At 42.8% G+C, this 15,013-nt stretch overlaps 1 protein-coding gene and 1 long non-coding RNA gene across 5 annotated transcripts in view; one reads left to right on the top strand and one right to left on the bottom strand.

Annotated features, from left to right (window-relative positions):
- The window catches only part of stxbp5a (syntaxin binding protein 5a (tomosyn)), a 43,604-nt gene that overhangs the window by 17,338 nt on the left and 11,253 nt on the right, over positions 1-15,013 (top strand). For all 4 annotated transcript variants that reach the window (XM_077587029.1, XM_077587028.1, XM_077587027.1 and 1 more), the window contains exons 6-14: positions 2,189-2,323; positions 5,253-5,316; positions 6,261-6,344; positions 11,093-11,216; positions 11,707-11,785; positions 12,044-12,198; positions 12,653-12,725; positions 13,317-13,464; positions 14,094-14,161. In XM_077587029.1, the coding sequence (XP_077443155.1) occupies positions 2,189-2,323; positions 5,253-5,316; positions 6,261-6,344; positions 11,093-11,216; positions 11,707-11,785; positions 12,044-12,198; positions 12,653-12,725; positions 13,317-13,464; positions 14,094-14,161 (930 nt within the window). The remainder of the gene's footprint in view (positions 1-2,188; positions 2,324-5,252; positions 5,317-6,260; positions 6,345-11,092; positions 11,217-11,706; positions 11,786-12,043; positions 12,199-12,652; positions 12,726-13,316; positions 13,465-14,093; positions 14,162-15,013) is intronic.
- LOC144064449 (uncharacterized) lies at positions 3,896-7,712 on the bottom strand. Its single transcript, XR_013296798.1, has 3 exons — positions 7,541-7,712; positions 7,314-7,432; positions 3,896-5,299 (listed from the first exon to the last, which is right to left on the bottom strand). It is a non-coding gene; the product is annotated as an uncharacterized LOC144064449 (long non-coding RNA).

Below are 15,013 nucleotides of genomic sequence, written 5' to 3'. Positions count from 1 at the left end.
CACTGTAATCGTTGGTTTTAGGTCATTCAAACAATGTTGCTCAGTCTTTGAAGGGCCCCCCCAGCTCATCCCTAAGCAGTAACAGGCACAGAATCAAATAGCATTAATGCCCATGGCTTATCTTTAGGGTCATTGAGTCCATCTGATATGGCTAAGTTGGTTTGTACCATCCAGAACAGGCTCCTTGTTTCGTCATTACACCTCGTATGTCTGCCAACATGGAATAAACGGGGTTAATGTACTTCACGCGAGGACCTAAACTCTCATTTAAATGCCATGATGTTCTTGACTTTAAGGTTAATTCCTTCCCTGACCAACATCGTAACTCAATTTCCTTGCCAAGTCTGGCCGTCTACTCATTCCTTGCCATTTTGCCAATGACTTTGCTCTTTGTCGTTACTGCTAATATGAAACCGCACATATTGGCCTACATTCGATCCCCAACACCGACCCCAAGGGATTCCGACAAACTGTCTCCTACAATCACTGACGCCACGGTTACCCATCAGAACCCATCATCTCACGCGCTAGTATCCGTTCCCAGTAAAAGTCGAGGGATGGGTTAAGCGTCAGAAGCGGTGATCTAACGCAGCGCTGACATGAGGGACAGGTGGCCGCTAGCGACTTTTACGGGGCGCCTGCCGTCTTCGCGGAGGCGCTTGACTGCCTCTGACATTTAGTAAGCGTCGCCACCACCCCTAGACGCATTCGCGTTGCAGCTCGGCGAGAGATGTCTTGCTTCGAGGGACTCCGCAAAGACGCCGTAGACATTTGCGTTTGGAAGACGACGGGAAGAAAGTTACTATTAAAGAACTGAGGACGGCAGGCCTTCTGTGCGTGACCGCACCGTGACATCACATCCATATTCGCGTCCTCGTTTAGCGCGGATTTTCTTTGTCCGTCCCGCGATCCAAATTTGAGTCGGACGAGCGAGCGGGAAGCCCTCCGGCCCGCATGTCCATTCATGTGGGATCACCGAAACGAGGCGAGAAGGAAAGGGAGGCGGAGCCGAGGCAGACTGGGCCTCCGCCAGACAGCGGTGAGTCAGTCTGTGGGTTGCGCAGTCGGAGATGCGAGCGAGAAGATGGAAGAAATCCTGTCGAGTCACTGCGGCGTAGGATGCTCTCGTCACCTCGTGGCCTCGCGGGGAGCCGCTACAGATGCAGACGTCGCCGAGGACGGGGCTGATATGATGGGAGATAATAAGGAAGGGAAGTTATGGTCAGCGCACATGAAGAACTCAGCCGCTCGCTCATTTGGGAAGATGTTTTTGCATCTCACCAAATGTAGGGCTGTATAAGTAGGTCAAATGACGTTCCGTTCGTGTCCTTCATAACCCCTACGAAGCAATCAATACCCTCCTCAGAGTTTGCAATCAAGTTTCTAAAACCACAACATGAGTTTATACGACCACTCTTAAAATGTTGGACAGACTGAAAATCTTCACTTCAAGAAATGTTTACCCTGTAAACAAGACTCTTCCTTTTCAGTTGGATGAGATATTTGATTTATTTATACAGTAAGCCATTTCCTCTGCTGCTTTCATTCTTGGGGGGGCTTTGCATGGGGAGGACACAATCTGTCATCTCATTAGAGTCTTCTCAACTGAAAGCCTGTGAGGAGATTTGGGCTCTGTGGGATCTCGGATTAGAAGACTCCTGGGGTCGAGAGATTTGCCACATGAGCTGCTATGTTACTACTACTTTACACTTAGGATTGCAGTCACCAAAAGGGTACCAGGTCTAAAAAGACAAAGAAACATCTACCTAGTTTCGGAGACTTTCCTATCAAATATTTGGTTGTTGAGTGAAATTTTATGACCTCATTGAGATTAGAATCAATCCCTGAACTTCCACCTCGCCACATTGATCGCAAGTTCTGTCTTTACAATTGTCTGAAACTACAGCCGAAGATACAAAGAGATTTCACTGTAGGGCCGGGACAATGAGCAAGGTCGTACATTACTATTCCTGGGATGATCTGGAGGTGGAACGGGGGGATGGATGGAAGAGAAAAATGATGAAAAAGGAATGAAAAGATGAACAAATGGGCACAGCGCAAGGGTCGGTCGATACCCTTGCATTAAACTCACTTTGACCTGAATCAGGGTTCAATCTTTTTTTTTTCAGTATTAGATTTGATTTGTCAGGGGTGTCTTAACTCCATTTTTGTGTTCTTACTTTCGCAGGATAACCTTCTGCCACCTGCCTTTCCAGAGTAAGTGGCTGTACATCGGCACGGAACGAGGAAACATCCACCTCGTCAACGTGGAGTCCTTCATGCTCTCAGGCTACGTCATCATGTGGAACAAAGCCATTGAACTGTGAGTGCCACACGTTTGGGCGCCAATGTCCAATTCATTTGAGGCGAGAGAGTCCGTCCCGTTTCAAATAGATTGCACGTCTGTTGCTGTTAAATCTTGTGTTACAAAAACCCTGAACCAAAAACAATAGAACATCCTTTATTCAGGAATACTTGATCCATTCACACGGTAAGGGAATGTCAATTCCTGACTGATCACAAGGAAGCGCACGATTCAGCAAAGAGCCTCAAGTCAATGGGAAGTGAAGTCATATTGCCACGTTGCAACACGCGGGCGGCCTATCGATTCAACTAAGTGATTCGACGCTTGCTGCGTAATCACTATTTTACGTTTTCAAAAAGGTTATTATTGTGAGCATGACATTTTTTTAGAGATCGAAAGACCGTCCTTCGGTAAGCAGCCAAATGTTTCCTACAGCGCCTTCAATGGACCTGTCAGCTTGACAGGCTCCATTTTATTTCCCTGCTGTAGAGTCTTAAATTATTCACCGGAGCGTTTTGCTTCACACGTCCCCCCCCATCCCGCGCACACGGCGAGGGACGAGCAGAGGAGGACCGGAACAGGTGTCCGCCAAGATCAGTGTACGCCACACGCAGACGTCTGAGCTGCGGGGGAGACGAGACCATGCGAGAAGGGAGACGCGGGGGAACGGGAGGGAGTGTTGGGGAAAGGTAGAGCGAGGTGATAAGCGAGATTTTCCCGTTACAGGAGGATGAGATTGAAAGGGGCGATAAGGGACGGCTGCTGCTCTTGAGGACACGTGTTAACTTTGCTTTCTATTTGAAGAATTGCTTTATAATGGCAGGATGGTGTTCAATTTGCATTGATAATGGCCTGTCTTCATTACGCTTACATTAGAATTTACTCAAGGTTAAGGTTTGTTGGAGGTCGACTGGCAAGCCTTCTCAAAGACATTTATTTTACATTTAACATACTAGATTTTTGCTTTGACTTGCAAGCAGAAATGCCCATTTACGTAATAATGCCGTTTTTTTTCTCTTAAAAAATACATTTTACTATTGAGTTTATGACTCATCCATGGAAAAACATGTACTATATGTGTATATGCCCCCTATTTCATTCCAGTTTTCATCATTGGAAACGCTGTATATTGGCATATAAGCCTAGTGACATCTATTCTTTCACACTATTTCTCCAAACAGTATATGCAAGGAGTCTTATTCATTATTAACATCCATTATTAATTAGTTAGAGCAGGACAAGGCCATCCAAAGGTCTCAGCTTAGCATTTTTTTTTGCTATGCCTCCAGGCAGTGAGTCTCTTGTGTTCAGTACAGTGATCTTAAAAGGTTTGTATGTTTTATGGACTTGAGCTAAGGTGACACTCCGTGGGCACCGAAGTGGGACAGGGGTTGCCAAAACATTAAGAGTGTAGCATGATTAATATTGGACCTGAGCGTGAGGGTTTCAAAGACACTGTTGTAGACGGCGTATTTGTTAGAGTCCATGCTTAAAAAGCATGCTTATTTTATTTAAGCAGAGCGCGGACACGGTGGCGTAGAGAACATCTGGTGTTGCTGCCGGGCCGGTGACATCAAAAGCCCCCGTGTAACAGCTTGTTTGCGACACGGCCCGTGGTTGCGTAGCCTCATTTCACCTCTGCGTGAGGTGTTTTTAATGTAAAGCTCACATTTCGAGCAAATGTATTCCTTCCAAATGCTTCACAGCTACATAAACTTGGATAAAGGAACAATGGATTGATTTCTGGGGAACACCACGATAACTTAAGCAGTCAAAGGGCCTTCATTGAATTTACCACAAAAGATTTCATCTGTGAAGCCACACAGGGGGAAATTTGAGGAAGAACATCTTGAAACCAGAAGAATTAAATCATATGACACAGGCAATTACAGTTCATAGCTACATATTAATGTCCCAAGGGAAGGTTTGAACAATAGGGTTTCTAAGATCGATCTCTGAGGAACACCATGCATTTGTAAATTCAATTTGTTGTTTCTATATTCACAAACAGCCACTTTCCAAGATAATGTCTACACTCTTTTGTAAAAGACCTCATCTGTGAAACCATACCGATGACAGAGGAATGACATCTTAAGACAAGAGGAAATAAACCATATGGCGTAGGCGGACCAGTCGCCTTCGTAGTGCAGCGAGAGGCTAATTGATTGTTACGGGTGTATGTTTCGCAAAGTGGGTGTTAATTGCCGTGACGCTTATGTGTGTGTGTGTTCCTGCTGCATGCTTGTGAGATTGCTGAAGTGAGATAAGATAAAGCAAGAGGAAAAAAAAACATTGAAAAAGCTGCAGCATCACAGCTTCAGTAATAATGAACCTTTAATCATCTGGCGCCACGGCTCTAAATATAGACACCTCTGAGTGATGCTAGCTTCTCACAGACGAGCGTACATGATTTCCACCTCGTGCTACCTTCTCTCAAAGATTGCAGTGCTCTCGAATGTTGTTGCTAGTCGTGGAAAATGATATTCATTCGCCCGTAAATGGTGTTTTTCTCCCCTTACAATTGTGTCTGGCTCCAACCTGGTTAGCATTAGGCCCCCGTGTCAGACTTTCCGACCTTCCCCTGCAGCATTTGTCCTTGGTCGTCGCTTCCGAAGGGAGATTTTGTCAAGATTGGACGATAAGCCTGTCTCGGCTGGAGGGCAGAGAGCAAACCCTGGAAGAGTCTTTTTGTATTTTTGGCTGATATTCAAATGGCATCGGAATTCACTGGAGGATGGCAGATCTTCACAAGCTGCTATTTCTTTGAACGGCCCGAGAGGCTGACTGACAGCTCCGTCCGTCCTCACCAGCACATTTTCTCCGCTGATTCACAGACACTCGCTCGCCCGGCGTTGACCTCGACACCCCTTGCGTTGAGGGACGGCAGACAATTACCAGATGGAGACGTTTGTTGCTCACTTTCTTTTTCTTTTGTGTGTCCCCTCAGGTCCTCCAAGGCTCACCCTGGACCAGTCGTGCACATCAGTGACAACCCTATGGATGAGGGGAAGGTAAAGGACCGTATTAAGCACCTGTCAGACCACATGTAAATTGAAATGGAGGCATTCTTTTCCCCATGAGAACAATGCAAAGGGAATATTTTGCCATTCGCTTAGCAATGTTTAAAAATCGTAAAGTCAAGCTTGGTCTCGTTTGAGGTTTACTGGCAATTATTTCACAAAGTAACATCATCATTTTTGGAATGTATGATATAAAGGTATACCGTTTTAAATGTGCTAAAGTTGACATTTTGTCTTGGTCAGCAAAGCTCTTTTAAACAGCGCGATGAATTGCCCGTTTTAACGTGAAACTGTATGTTTCATATTCACCGTATTTTCGCATTACACTGACACGTCAGTGAAACCTCGCTTTTTCGTGATGAATCCATTCTATAAAATTAAGCGAGAAGATCCCCTTTATTTTCTTGTCATTCATCGAAAGGTTGACTCGGTTTTACCGTTTAGCTTCGTTCAAAAGGATAAAGACGAGGCTTTTAAGCATTTAATCCCCGACGCAAAGCTTCTCCTTGCTGATTTACCTATTGCATCAGTACGACTTCAATGTGCATCAATCAAACAAAAATATACACCAGGATTCCAATCATGATGGCACTTTCAACTAAACACCCCGTTTGGCTTAGTCTTCAAAGTCACCGTGTTTTTTCTGGCGTCGCATCGCCTGATTAGGGATTGTAAAAGTAATTGCGTTTTAGAATTTGGTCAGTTGTGCAGATTAGATTGTTGATGCTATCCGCTTTATTTTAATTCCACCTCTAAACTTTGGAGTGTATTTCATTGAGCGTCAACTCACTTCTAATAAAGACGACAATTCCGCCAGCATTTTGTCCCCGGCACACGAATGTCAAATGCCGCCACCCTTTCGCGCGCCTTTAATAACTTCTTTCTCTCTGTCTGTCATCTCCATCCGTCTCCTGGACGGCTGTTTCCACTCTCAGCTGATAATTGGATATGAGGCCGGGATCGTGGTCCTGTGGGATCTCAAATCAAAGAAGGCCGACTATCGCTACACTTATGATGAGGTAGGCAAACATTTATTTCCCCGCCTTCCTTCCGGTATCTTTTAATGCGGCCTGGAATTGAAATTACCTATTCATGAACAAATAAGCTAAGCGAGAGCGAGAGCGCGCCACGGTTTACTCCGAGAGCGGCTCGCTTTCGGAAAATAAATAAGCGGTTCAATAACTGCGAAAGTGATGAGCGCGCAAAAATAAGATGCGTCTCGGAAGGCTACAAACTCCATCTCGTCACTATTTTTCATAACCAATTCAAAACGGGTTTGAACTATTAACGATGCCACTCCCCCTTTTTTAATTTCAATTAATTGTCAAACTCGGGTTGGTTCGCAGGCCGCAATAACATCAACTCGATTTCATGTGGGCCGGACTGTTTTAGATATAATATTTAGATATTTTTTTTTTATTGGATTATTAGAACTGGATCAAAAGCCCTAAATATTCAGTTTTTTAATAGCTATAAAACTGTTTATTTGAATCTAATCATTTGTTTTTCATTTCAAATGGAAACAAACTTTTTTAAAATTATATTCAATATTAAAGTGGAAAACCGAAAATATTTTTATATATTTATTTTTAGATTTTACAAAATGCTTTTTGACCTAAAAACACCAAAAGAAAAAAATGGATAAAAATTGCAATAATTTATTTAAAAAGGGGAAAATCAGGAAATATAATATACATCTATAATCTTCATTTGAATTTGATCCTAAAACAGAAAGTTGGCACTCATGATTTACTTACTCGGGCCGCACAAAATGATGCGGCGGGTCAGATTTGGCCCCCAGGCCGCCACTTTGACACCTGTGTATTAGAGGGTGTTTTTGATAATTATTGGGGGACCAAATTCATTTTTGGGGCTGATTTGACTCTTCCAAAATATTTGTAAACAATCCTGATAGGGGAACTTATGACTATATTGAACAATACACCTACTCGAAGCACGATGTCTAGCTAGATTATATAAGAGCGCACCTCCGCCGCGTTTTCGCCAGAGCGCGGCTGGCGTATCGATGTCGTAACGCGGTTTTGTCGGTCTCATCTCTCCGCCGCTGCTGTTGTGGTGGTCCCCGGCGGGCGGCGCGGGAAAAGCTCTATAAATAAAAGAAAACACAATATAAGAGCGCCAGTGTCATGATGCCCCTTGGACTTGTGTCAGACCTTATTGGCTCGCTTGCAAAATTGCGTTCCAGCTCACGCACCTGCAATATTTTTCGCTTGTTTTGCCAAGCGTGAAGTCCAATCATGTGGCTCCTTTCTGCTGTGAATTGAAATGAGCTCATCACCGGGAGAAGTCCAATAAACTAATGTTCATTTGCTGCCACCCTTCCACTTGGATTGGACGTCTAGCAAAGGGTGCAGCAACACATAGAAGCATACCTGTCAACCTCTGCCGATAACTGCCCTTATAAATGATTATGATTCCCCTTACAAACCCCCAAAAAACCTTACAAACACCGTACGAGTCGTACAGTGTTTGTAAGGTTTTTGGGGGGTTTGTAAGGGGAATCATAATCATTTATAAGGGCAGTTATCGGCAGAGGTTGACAGGTATGTCTAAGAAGTAAACAATCTTTAATGGGATATGTTCTGTATCCTCTTGAAAAAAATGACTATTTTGAAGGGAATACAACAGCAAACAGCCCATCGAGAGCGAACGTGAGGTTGGAGGCGGGGCAAACAGCCAACCCGGCCAGGAGAAGGTATGAAAATGTAAGGACTCGAACTCAGTTGAAGCAACGGGGGTTGGGCTACGAGAAGCACCTGACGCCAATCCACTGATTGCACTTGTGACATACCAGAGTTGCGGAAAGGTTCCTCTTTATGAAAACCTACATTTTGTGGAGTAGTTTGAAATGAAACACTAGTCTTATGGGATGGTATGCCTATATATCAAATCAAAAGCCTTTATTGTCATCATACACTGCTGCATATAATGAAATGGGTGAAATATCATTCAACAAAGGTGCTCTTAAATGAGTCAAAATGGTTAAAAGTCTGTGCTTTGGTGGCCAACGTTTTCAATAGGTCCAGAAAAAGTCTCGAACTGGCTTTAACAGTTTACACCAGGCAGCTTTTTGTTTTGCAAGCCGTCCAGCACAGACATAATTGACAAAGTTGAATCAACGGGGGTTGGGCCGCTGTGGGTGAGCAGCTTTTGGTTCAAAACCATCCAGCACCGACCGAGCTGACTGACAAACTTGAAGCAACGGGGGTTGGGCTGCAAGAAGCACCTGACTGCAATCCACTGATTGGACTCGTAGGACACTAGTATTGTGGAAAGCTTGCGCTTTATGAAAACCTAGGGGGGGAGCGGGGTAGACTTTTTGCACTGGTCAATCGTAATATAACATAAACAAATTGAAATGAACTTGGATTACGATGCAGACACACTCAAAAATAAGTTTAATCTAACCTAACACTAAACTTAATTCTAAATTTGGTTTACATTTTTATACCTTCTCCTGGCCGGCTTTAATAAAAACTAATCTACGTGCAAATGCTCATCATATATAATAACAAAAATGTGTTGAATGTTTGCATAATATTTTTTTCATAATGTAAAATCACACTCAGAAGACATTAGACAAACTGAAATGGCTCCTAATAGGAAAGAGTTTCCCCACCCCTTCAGTAGAGGAATTAAAATTATTCAATTAAGTGTGTCTCAAGGCAACGCTCTACAAAGTGGGAGTCATCATCATCATCATTATCATCATCATCACTATCACATAAAGAATGGTAATCTGCTACTATTGGAAAAAGCAGCATCTCAGGTGAGCCGTCTGCTATGAATAGTTAAAGTGTAGAAGAGAGACAACGTGTTCCAAAACAAGTCAACTTTCACTTGGGAAGGACGGCAGGAAAATTTTAAAGCTCCAGCTTTATTGGCTATAGGAGCGCAGCAATTCACTGACAGCAATGACAAAATTGCACAGAATTTTCATTGAACTCTGTTCGCTAAATTGGGACATTTGGGACTGACCATTTCAATGCCGTATTACATCATTCGACGGATGTTATGCTATTTCTTAATTTGTAAAATAAGACCCACCCAAGCAGCCCTCTTTATAGCCCAGTGGATTACACAGCCTCTTTTGAATAAAATATGAATGGCATTTTCCACTATAAAATGTGTAATACACAGGTGTCAAAGTGGCGGGCTGGGGGCCAAATCTGGCCCGCCGCATCATTTTGCGCGGCCCGAGTAGTAAATCATGAGTGACAACTTTCTGTTTTAGGATCAAATTCAAATGAAGATTATAGATGTATATTATATTTCCTGATTTTCCCCTTTTTAAATCATTAATTGCATTTTTTTATCCATTTCTTCTTTGTGTTTTAGGTCAAAAAGCTTTTTGTAAAATCTAAAAATAAATGAATAAAAATATTTTCGGTTTTCCACTTTAATATTGAATATAATTTTAAAAAACATTTTTCCATTTGAAATGAAAAACAAATGATTATTAGATGTTTTCTCTTACTAAGAAAAGTTTTATATCTATAAAAAACTGAATATTTAGGGCTTTTGATCCAGTTCTTATAAACCAATTAAAAAATAAAATGAAATTTTATATCTAAAATTGTCCGGCCCACATGAAATCGAGTTGATGTTATTGCGGCCCGCGAACAAACCCGAGTTTGACACACTTGGTGTAATAGAACCCAAAGATTAAGGAATGTAGTCCACTCAATGTGCGCCATTGATGGTGCTGGTTGTTTATTTTATTTTGACTGGGAGAGGCTTGTTGTAAACGATTGCTGGCAGGCCTCGCATTCAAAATGGATCTATCGTTCTCAAAGACAGGGAAGTTAAATGACCAAGCGTCAGAATTTGTGCCTGGAAAGCTGTATTGAGCGTTGTTTTTAAGACCGATTTTGAAAATTCTACCCCCGTACAGGTTTCCAGAAGGCCATAATTGTCTGTTGTCGGTAATTACACATCGCTTTTATTTCTCCTCATTAATTTGGTCTGCCGCCTCGTCCGCAACAACAACAAAGGAAAGGTCATTGAGCAATCAGAGCCACGTTGCACAGCAGCGATGCATCCCAGCGATACGCCGCGATCGTCCTGGGCGTCCTTGCGTGGGCAACAAATGGAAGTTTGCAAACTGATAGCGAGCGAGCGGCCTGGGAATAACCTCCAGACATTGCGCCAGAGCAGACGACGCTAGGGGAAAACCGCTCCCTTCCCCGGAGTACTCGCTCGCGCCGCCTCTGGTCTGCCGAGAGTTGTCACGACGGGGGATTCGGGGAACGGAGATTAGCTCCCGGGGGTGGATTCAATAAGACCGTGGGAGCAGCGTGCGTGTGATATCAGCTTATCTGACAAGGGAGGGCCAAGGCAAGTAGAAATGAGGTAGTAAATCCACGGCTTTTTTTTCGAATGTGACGCCCCCATGTTATCGCAGCCACGGTGTAGACCACCAGCGTGTGAGATTTAGCATAATCTCATTATCTTCAACAAGTCGCAATATCCTGTGCGCGTGGTTGCAATGGCGCCCTTCGGGTTTTGGGGATGGATAACACGACTGTTTCCGTTTTTTTTTTTTTTTTGTATGTTGCCCAAAAACGGGGTAATTCATGTTCCTTCTCCTGATTTAGAATTAGAAATAGAAACCAGGCCTTTACCTGATGTTCCATGACAATCTTATTGAACACAGACCGAAGGAGTCGCTTGTGAGGTCGAGACCAGAAAGGTGAACGGCGCCCTCGTTTCATCTGGTTGAACTCCCGATCTTATGGTTTCCTAGGCGATCCACTCGGTTGCCTGGCATCACGAGGGCAAGCAGTTCGTTTGCAGTCACTCGGACGGGACGCTGACCATATGGAACGTGAGAGGCCAAGGAAAACCCATACAGACAATCACCCCCCACGGTAAGCGCGCGCGACTTCCACCGCTGTTTACCCATTCTCGCTATCTTCACTCGCATGCACCGCCGATGCATTTTTTTCCCCCCCTCGGAGCGCTTTTGACAAGTTGGAGGACCGGCGAGAAGACGGCGCTCGGTGTGTTGTGGGAAAGGATTTCAGCACGGTGCCTTTTTCCTTTTTCCTTTTTTTTAATTACTTGTTTCTCCTCTGCTGCCGCTCGTTTAATTACTTTGCTATTTCGTGTGCAATTATGCAAATTCCTTTTTGACGGGTTTAGCGGGTCTTTCAGTAGTCCTTCTTTAATTGTCTCTTGTTGTTGCAATAGCTTAGAAAGGCGTCTGTGTTGTGTTATTGGAATTATTATTCAGGGATTTAGTCACCTTAACTCATTCACTGCCACTGATGGGGACTTGCGTCCAATTAGTTAAGAGGTCAAATTTATCCAGCGATGGTTCTCATGTGAATTGTGGTTTTTGTTCGGGTTGGATTTCAGGAAAACAGCCCAAGGATGGAAAGAAGCCAGAGCCTTGTAAACCCATTTTAAAAGTGGAATACAAAACCACCAGAATGGGGTAAGTGCCACATTTTACATTGAATTAATGATTGATTTTTTTTCTTCCTTGGTAAGTAACCATAGCAAACTGATAAAAAGTTATTTTCTTCAAAAGGTTATTGAACTGTAACATAATACAAAGAAATGATAGAGCGCCAGAAAAAAATGGATTTCTTGCCCAAGTTGTAATGTGGACGTTTTATTAGAAGAGTACAATAGTAGAAGAAAGTGGAATCGTGACAAAAATGTTAAGACAACTTTTTTTCTTGTTTTCCAGGGAGCCCTTCATCATCCTCTCCGGCGGCCTCTCCTACGACACGGCGGGCCGGCGGCCGTGTCTGACGGTCATGCACGGGAAGAGCACGGCCGTCCTGGAAATGGACTACCCCATCGTGGACTTCCTCACCCTGTGCGAGACGCCGTATCCCAACGGTGAGTCTGTTTGTTCCTCGTCTGTTCTTTAATTACGCGCGCCGATGTAATAAATCTGGAATTTCCCGAGGGCATCTATGGAAATTGCTCTTTCCTTTTTTTTTTTTACCCGCGTACAATAGCCCCCTGCGTCTAAACCGAATTAGCATATTTTGACGTGTCGTGCAGCCGAAACAAGTGGATGGAAACGCGACGTAATCTGCTGCATAAAAGCTTTCATTTGGCACACAAGCAACCGCGGGACGGATTAGCCGGCGCATTATGTAACGGCGGCGACTTCATTATGTCACTAGCAGCCATCTGATCTCATCACCGAGGATTATTACATTGTATGCATCTGTATCCGTTGGATGAAGATGTATGAGACCATTTGGTGATGAAAACATAAACACGGCAGAAGCGACGATGACCTCAATGACGCGTTTGCATCCGTTTGACATGTTGGACTTTGCAGACTTTCAGGAACCTTACGCCGTGGTGGTCCTTCTGGAGAAAGATTTAGTGGTGATCGACCTGGCACAAAACGGGTGAGCACCCCTGACTTTCTTCGTTAACCGCCCGAGCTTCCGTGAAGGAAGGCTGAATGTTTTTTTGCGGCCGGCGTCTGTTCTGTCAGATTTTGCTACCCGTCGAAAATGGCGACTTTGCGTCATTCGTGTGACTCATTTTTTTGCTCCCTTTGTCAAGAAGATCGCAAACATCTCTGGCGACGGCACGCGACGCGATTTATTTGAGTGGGATTAATGGAACCATTCAAATATTACTCCCACTGAAAAGTCATGAGTAAAAATTCATCCAAGCTAGCCGGGTTTTCTAGTCAATCACGTCAATCTTATTCATTTCTTTATTCGGCCTACAGTACAAATATTTTTGATCAGTTGAAGTAAAACAAATCAAAATGAGTCTGACACCCATGGATTAATGTATTGAGTACTGGAGGGGGGTATTATTTCATCAGGTGAAGGGGAAGTATGCCTCCCCCTAAGCAAGATTTATTTGCTTAGTCACAATGACAATGCACACAGGAAAACAGCGGTAGCAAAATGTGACAAAGTGGCCAGAAAACGGTCCAAAAATCAAGCATTGGTAGCAAAATCTGATGGAACAGTGTCCAACAGTTACCCCATCTTTGAGAACCCCTACCCACTGAGCATCCACGAGTCCCCGGTGACCTGCTGCGAGTACTTTGCCGACTGCCCCGCGGATCTCATACCAGCACTTTACTCAGTTGGCTCCAGACAGAAGCGTCAGGGCTACAGCAAAAAGGTACTGAAAACATTGCAAACATTTCCAAAATAACGCGAGGTTGACGACAACATCCCCTTATATGACTTTAATTGTAAATAGCCCTTTATGTATATATGGATATGAAGATTTTTGGGTGTTACAAAGATGTCACCACTTTCATTTTTATCACCAAAATAGAAAATATCATTCGAAAGCTAGTACACAATGAGATTTATTTTGTTTAGAATCAATTGTAATGACCAAAAGACAAACCTATCCCACTATTACCATATTTTATTTTTATTGCCTTTCCTAAATGGAATGACTCAGGCGCAGACGAGACAGCTTTTATTGTGAAGGCTGAATACATGCGCCGTTATGTGCCAATCACAATAAAAACACGGAGCGCACCTCTTTGTCCGTTAATGGGACGGAACATAACGATAGCATTGTGCTTTATTTTTCATTTGGCTTCCACTGTCCGACAGGGTGATAAAAATGTAAAACATTTATCCGCCTTAATCTAGCACAGGGCTGTCCACATTTTTTTCATCCGATGACCATGTTAGAAAAAATCAAATCCTGTTAAATAGATGATTAAGTTAAAAAAAAGGTTCTACTGACTTGTCATATACACTAAGGGAACGTGCGTGTTTGCTGTCTTCCAGGAGTGGCCTATCAGCGGCGGCAACTGGGGTCAAGGCACACAAAGCTACCCGGAGATCATCATCACGGGGTAAGATAAGTATCACATCGCTCGGGCGCCACTGTATTCCAAGCACGCGCTCATATGGTATTCTTGTCCTGTTCCCGTCTCGCTCTTTAAGACTGTGCCGCCGCCGCCGCCGCCGCTCGCCGTATGGCGGCTCCCCTGTGCACTCAGACAAATTGGCGAGAAAACCAGGAGCGCAGAGTGAAAAAGGAAAAAAAAAAAAGCAAGAATACAATTGTCTTGTCGATATGATTGACTCGTACACCTTAGAGAGCTGCGGAATAATACATTTATTCCATTTGAGTCTGTCCTTCAAAACTTATACATTTATACAGTATATATGTGTATGTTGTGTGTATATATATATGTATATATATATGTGTATATGTATGTGTGTATATATATATGTATATATATATATGTGTATATATATGTATGTATATATAGTATATATGTGTGTGTGTATATATATATGTATATGTATATATGTATATATATGTATATATGTGTATATATATATATATATATATATATGTATATATGTATATATATATATATATATATATATGTATATATGTATATATATATATGTATATATATATATGTATATATGTGTTGGAGTAATCATTATTATAAATGTGCTTGCAATGCTTATTAGGAATATTAATCCTTATTACAATACTAATAAAAAGAGAAAAAGTGGAGGGGGCATTATCGGCTATGTATATGTATATACGTATATGTGTATATGTATATATATGTGTGTATATATATGTGTGTATATATGTGTGTATATGTATGTGTATATATGTATGTATTTATATGAGGAGAAATGATAAATATAGAGAGATATGCAGCAGATATAAACAATGTACA

Source organism: Stigmatopora argus, chromosome 19, assembly GCF_051989625.1.
Source record: "Stigmatopora argus isolate UIUO_Sarg chromosome 19, RoL_Sarg_1.0, whole genome shotgun sequence".
Classification (NCBI taxonomy): domain Eukaryota; kingdom Metazoa; phylum Chordata; class Actinopteri; order Syngnathiformes; family Syngnathidae; genus Stigmatopora; species Stigmatopora argus.
The sequence above is the reverse complement of the archived record's forward strand: the minus strand, read 5'-3'. Positions and strand labels throughout refer to the sequence as shown.